We start from the raw sequence: 5,948 nt of genomic DNA, 5'->3' as shown, positions 1-5,948 counted from the left end.
ATCTACATGCATACAACAACAATGCAAAAAATGAAAGCTCAATAATGTTAAAGTACATCATGCATGATATGCAGGGTTATACCCTAGACATCATACAGATAGAGCACAATGCGCATATGAAATGTGTAGATGATATGCATCATAAAGACATGACACAATGTGTAGATATAATACATTCTTTAAGTAAAAGACAACAATTAGCTCTAGGATATACAGTCTAGCTTCCGCTTCTTACTTGGACAACATTGGATAATCATTACCATAAGTCTATACCTCCTTATAAGATGTGACTCATTAATAACATGGCAACATGCTCCATTGCTCAGTATAGTTCTCTCTGTGACTTTCTTCCCCCCTCTCTCTTGTTCTATCCTATGCACTATCTTTTTATTCATCTCTGCTGCTCATTTGAGTATGCTCATCATGGTACTACCTATTATAAAAGGCCGTTACAAAGAAAGACTGCTAGCTCAAGATGAGTCTGTTTTATAGGTGACATCACTATAAGTCTGTTTTATAGGTGACATCACTATAAGTCTGTTGGTGGTACTATGGAGTTGATGCACCCACCAACAGCGCCACCTCTCCCAATGTGGGTGGCACATGATTATTTTTTATATTTCTTTCAAAATTTCCCAAGGAGCCATAATTAGTTTTTCTTACAAAGTTGGGCTTATATTTTATAAAAATAACCATAAATCTTACAACTAAGGTTGCAACCCATAATTAATTGCACTCACATGTGCACAAAATGTAACACATCCCAACTATACAAAATGGGCGGTAGACATAATAACAAAATGTTGGCACATGGCCAAATAAATGAATGAAGAAACTCTACATGATATCACAAACAATAAATATGTGCTATGCACAACCCTGCTACTAGTCGACTTGGCCGTAGTGCTCATCACCTATTATTCAACAATGCCAACCATGTTAGTTATATACAATCAATTGGACTCCTCACAATTAATCAGTATATAATAGGCACAAACATAAACACCAATAACACTAGTATATAACACATCTCTATATTATCTTAAGGAAGAGTTTCACAAAGCTTCCACGTGGTAAGAATTTAGAGGTTATGGAAGGGGAGGAGGAGGTTTGGGTAGCATTTGATTTTGGAAGCCTCTTGAAAAGACATGCGAAGCACGGGTTCCCAACTAGTAAGTGTAAAGAGACAAAGCTATTGGAATGGTTAATGCTCTATATGTGTGTGTGTGTGGCGCACCTATCTCAATTATATGTAGAACCCAATGTCTTTTTTTTTTCCTCCTATTTTGGCAAAATTGAAGTCATAAAGAATAACAATTCATATGCAATCTTAAGAAATGATAAATATCTACTTAATTGTGTTTCACCATTTTTGAGATTCCCTTTCTCAGATGTATGATGACCTTGTAACAATCGATTTCCTATCCCACTAGCTTCATGCTGCAAAGACACATTACCTCTGATCCCACTGCTCTCTCTCTCTCTCTCGAACGTATGTTTTGGGCAGATGGACGTTCCTCCCTCTCTCAAACGCATGTCTTGGGCGCCCCTTCTGGGCCGCCTTACACACACACACACACACACACACACACACACACACTTCTCTCAGCTTTTTTTCCCATCGCTTTTCAGCTCAGATTTTATGGAAGGGTACCACCTTTCTAAGGAAACCCCACCAATCGGAGTGACATCCTTCCTTGCTTCTGAAGAACCTTGTAAGTGCCTTCCTCTCAAAGTTTAAATCCCATTGCTTGCTTGCTATTTAGGAGGCTTGTAAGTTTGCATTGCCTTCTTCTTAATTCATTTGAATAATCCTATTTAGTTTTGCAATTTTGGTTTCTTCTCATTCTGGGTCTCTGCATTTGAACAAAAAAAAGTAGTGTTTGTGTAGTATTTGAAAGACAATCTGGTGCTCTCTGATGATATCATGTAGGCTCTGATCATCCAACAAAGCCCATTAAGAAAACCATGGTGATTAGGGCTGCAAAAGCCTTTCATTTAGGCCCTTGGAGATAACGAAGCCCTCAACCTAGTGCTCCTGAGTCAAGAAGAAGCCGACATGGCGGTGGGTAATCTGGGCTATTAAACGCTTAAGAAAAACAACCCACCCCCCCCCCCCCCCCCCCCCCCCCCCCCCCCCCCTTGGATTCCGCTTGGTTTGTTTTGTGACCAAAATCTCCGGTTTTTCTATGCTGATGACAGCCTTGCTTGATTTTGCAGGTATTGCAGAGTGTTTTTATCCTCACTTGCCTGGTTCATTCTCTGCTTGCCAACTATGCACTTCATGTCAATGCATGGAAGAAAGCTCATGGTCCTGAAAAAGACTTCTGTGCATGCCTGAGAACTCCACCGTGCAGAGCTCACAGTACCTCCATAACTGATTTCGGTGCAGTGGGCGATGGCAAGACGCTAAACACCCATGCCTTTCAAAATGCTGTCTCGTATCTTAGGACTTTTGCAGACAAAGGGGGTGGTCAGCTCTATGTACCAGCTGGGAAGTGGCTAACTGGAAGCTTCAATTTGACCAGCCACTTCACTCTCTTCTTAGACAAGGATGCTATAATACTTGGATCACAGGTAAGAACATATGACATCTACATTTGTACATACATGTGTGCATATATACTGACACATGTATAAAGATATCATGGAAGAAGACACACACATGCATGTTTAAGAAGCTATACATGCTTGCATGCAGGCGCACAGACATGGACATGTGCACACACAAAACAAATTATGAAAGAACAGATGATTCATTCATACATGCATACATACAAACAGATATGCTCACACATATAGACAGACATGCATGCATATGTAAATAATAATTATGGAAGGCTTTTCTCTAAGAAATATTTATGTTTCAGTTAGAAAAGGTTTAGGTCCTATGTAGAGCTACTTGTAAGTTATTAATTATAAGCCTTTCAGGACCCCAAAGATTGGCCTATCATTGACCCGTTACCCTCTTATGGAAGAGGAAGAGAGTTACCAGGTGGCAGGCACATCAGCCTGATTCATGGCGAGAATCTAAAAGACGTTGTAATTACAGGTAAGTTATTTCAATATTAGAGGCTTTACCTCTTCAAACAAAGTTTGAGTCTTTTGGATATGTTTGTATTTCTGTATGCAAACTTGCCTGCAGTATGTATGTATTTCATAGGTGCGTTGATATTTGCTCCTGTCAAGCATGCTGTCTCCTGCACTTACCTAAACAGCTGGTGCCTTGGTAGGTGATAATGGGACTGTCGATGGTCAAGGATCAGTTTGGTGGAAGCTGCATGCCAATGGTAGCCTTGACTACACACGCGGCTATATGGTCGAACTCATGTATTCTCAGGACATCATCGTCTCAAACTTAACCTTCAAAAACTCTCCAAATTGGAACATTCATCCAGTGTACTGCAGGTGTTCCCCCTAAACTCTATTTACTGTTTTAACTTTTCAAGTTATTCTGCATTAATGCACAACATATGAGAAAAGCCCATTTTCCATGGAACTCTTGAATCCCAATAACTTTGTATATGGCATTGACGCCAGGCCTTGTGGTATTCAAAGCTGTTAATGTAGCAAAATACAATCATTTTGTCAAAAAACCCCTGCCCCTTTATGCAACCCAATCTTCTCATTTGTTTTGTATTGTGGTGCTTTCTGTGACATGTAGAAATGTGCTCATCCAGTTCCTCACCATTCTTGCTCCAATTGAGTCACCCAACACGGATGGGATTGATCCGGGTATGTTGTACAACTACTGTCATTAAATAATTCTTCTTTTTTCCCTTGCAGCATGCTCATTTTAAGTAGAAAAAAAAATTCTATGTATGATAAAGGGTCCTATGCTAGCATATGAAATGAATCCACTGTGCTTTTTTGCAGACTCAAGCATGTTTGTATGCATTGAAGACTGCTACATAGATAATGGGGATGACCTTATTTCTATAAAGAGTGGCTGGGATGAATATGGCATAGCCTACGGGTGTCCTAGTTCAAATATCATCATCCGGCGCATTGCAGGGGGTACACGTTCAAGTGCAGGGATCGCTATGGGCAGTGAAATGTCAGGTGGGATCTCGAATGTGTATGTAGATGATGTGGTAGTCCACCATGGCTCAACCGGTATACGTGTGAAGTCAGCCCGAGGGAGGGGTGGCTATGTCAAAGATGTCTATGTCTCAAATGTTGTGTTACGGAATGTGAGGACCGGCATTGGGTTCACAGGGCTCTACGGCGACCACCCTGATGATAAGTATGACCCTGATGCGATACCTCATGTGGAGAGAATATTCATAGAGAATGTGGTAGGGGATAACATCACGCTGGCAGGTAACTTCCAAGGTCTAGCAGAGTATCCTTACAAGGACATCTTTCTCCGAAACATCACTCTGGATGTAACCTCTTCACATCATGTGTGGAATTGCTCCTATGTGAAAGGGTATTCGGACTCGGTGTATCCCAAACCATGCCCCGCGTTGTTACAGCATCAGAGCATGAGTCAGCATCCGAGCATGAACGCAAAGATGTATAGTAGGCAGCTGTATATCTAACATTGTGATGCTGCTATTTAGTCAGCTCTTCCATGGGGCTAGGCGGGTTATAAAATTCCATATTAAAGTTTACACATCAGTAATGCAAGGTACAGGTGTGACTCAACTCTTGGTGTCTCACTGTCCATCATCCTATGTAGCAAGTACTGTACTATGAGGTAGCAAGGGCCCTTTATGCCTGAATTTTCTTCACAGCAGGGGAGCCTTTTGTGAACTTCAAGACTTGCAAACTATTCTTTGGATCACAAAGGCTGGCCTGGCAAGCTGTGGCATTTGTGATATATTATCTTGCTATATACTGTTGTAACTGTTTAATCTTATCCTTCTTTTAACCAGTCTACAGCAATGTTGTAAAATATTCTGTAGTGTCTACATCTAGAACACAAGTGCTGGTCAATGGCCGTGTAGCCCAGTTTGGAAGAAGTTTGACTCTCATGACAGGTGCTTGGGTTTGATACTCTAAAAGAAAAAGAACACTAGCGCTGTGATTGCTCTTCAAGGGTCGAGGAAAGCCCTAGGATAATCAAACAAGCAGTCCATGTGAGGATATGTTTAAACAAGCACTTAACTTTAGAGGTATTTGCAAAGGAACCAATGCTTCAAAAGAATAAGTATGCATGATAATTCCCTAATTCAAGTGTTTCATGTGATCATGCATGGTAACGCTAGATTCATGTTTGAAACAGACTTTTAGTTTTTACATGATCTGAAGTTAGTGGTTATTTAACATAAATATCCAAACTAGTCTTCATTATTGGGCAGTTAGGAGGAGGATACTATTCAAACTAGGTTTTACAATGGTATTCCACATGAGGGGATACTTATTTAACTAGCTCATTTAGATTCTACTCCCAATAGTATTCCACATGAGGGGATTTGAAGCCAAACAAGAAAGCTAGGTTTTCCCTCTACAACTCAAGTTCAGATCTTTATAACATGTATGCAACATAGGTTTGTACTGCATTGGTGCAATCTTCATTTGAGCTTTTTTTTAAAGTGTTTTTGTCACTCCAAAATACCCTTAATGCAAGCTGCTACAAAAGCCACATTTTTAACAAATGCAGAGAAAATGTAAAGTTTGTGTCATAGGTAAGCAACATTAGAAACATGTCTCCCCATAAGCGGCTAAATATTGGGCTAGGCATCCTCTGAAGAGCTCATTCAGCCTTGTTGGTCTAACTTATGTCGTGGGGCTTGGCTAGTTTAGTTGAGCTCAAGCAAAGCTTAAGATCTCAACTCTCGTAGAGAGCTCACTCATCGCGTCCCTCCCACGTACATTGTCACATTATTGTGGCTCTTCATTCAATGGGCGACATTATCCGTCTCTACTCACTCGCTAATCCTAATTCATGAAAGAGTTGCAAGAGAATAGAAAACATACTAGCTCTACTACATGTACAGAGC

The 5,948-nt window shown here is 40.5% G+C and overlaps 1 protein-coding gene across 2 annotated transcripts; it reads left to right on the top strand.

The window, feature by feature from the left end:
- The first annotated feature begins 1,557 nt into the window (after positions 1-1,557).
- LOC147637149 (putative polygalacturonase) lies at positions 1,558-4,899 on the top strand. Of its 2 annotated transcripts, XM_086800750.1 has the most exons (7): positions 1,558-1,715; positions 1,934-2,065; positions 2,221-2,577; positions 2,932-3,052; positions 3,234-3,408; positions 3,665-3,735; positions 3,877-4,899. In XM_086800750.1, the coding sequence occupies exons 2-7, from the start codon at positions 2,060-2,062 to the stop codon at positions 4,542-4,544; spliced, it is 1,398 nt and encodes a 465-aa protein (XP_086656876.1). In that variant the 5' UTR covers positions 1,558-1,715; positions 1,934-2,059; the 3' UTR covers positions 4,545-4,899. The 2 variants fall into 2 exon arrangements, with proteins under 2 accessions (XP_086656876.1, XP_086656875.1); XM_086800749.1 differs by lacking the exon at positions 1,558-1,715 and having other exon boundaries at positions 1,764-2,065.
- The last annotated feature ends 1,049 nt before the right edge of the window (positions 4,900-5,948 follow it).

This window comes from Cibotium barometz, chromosome 7 (genome assembly GCF_041138505.1).
Source record: "Cibotium barometz isolate CiBa-2024 chromosome 7, ASM4113850v1, whole genome shotgun sequence".
NCBI classification, from domain to species: Eukaryota; Viridiplantae; Streptophyta; class Polypodiopsida; order Cyatheales; family Cibotiaceae; genus Cibotium; species Cibotium barometz.
Note: the sequence above shows the minus strand (reverse complement) of the source record. Positions and strands in the feature narration are given on the sequence as shown.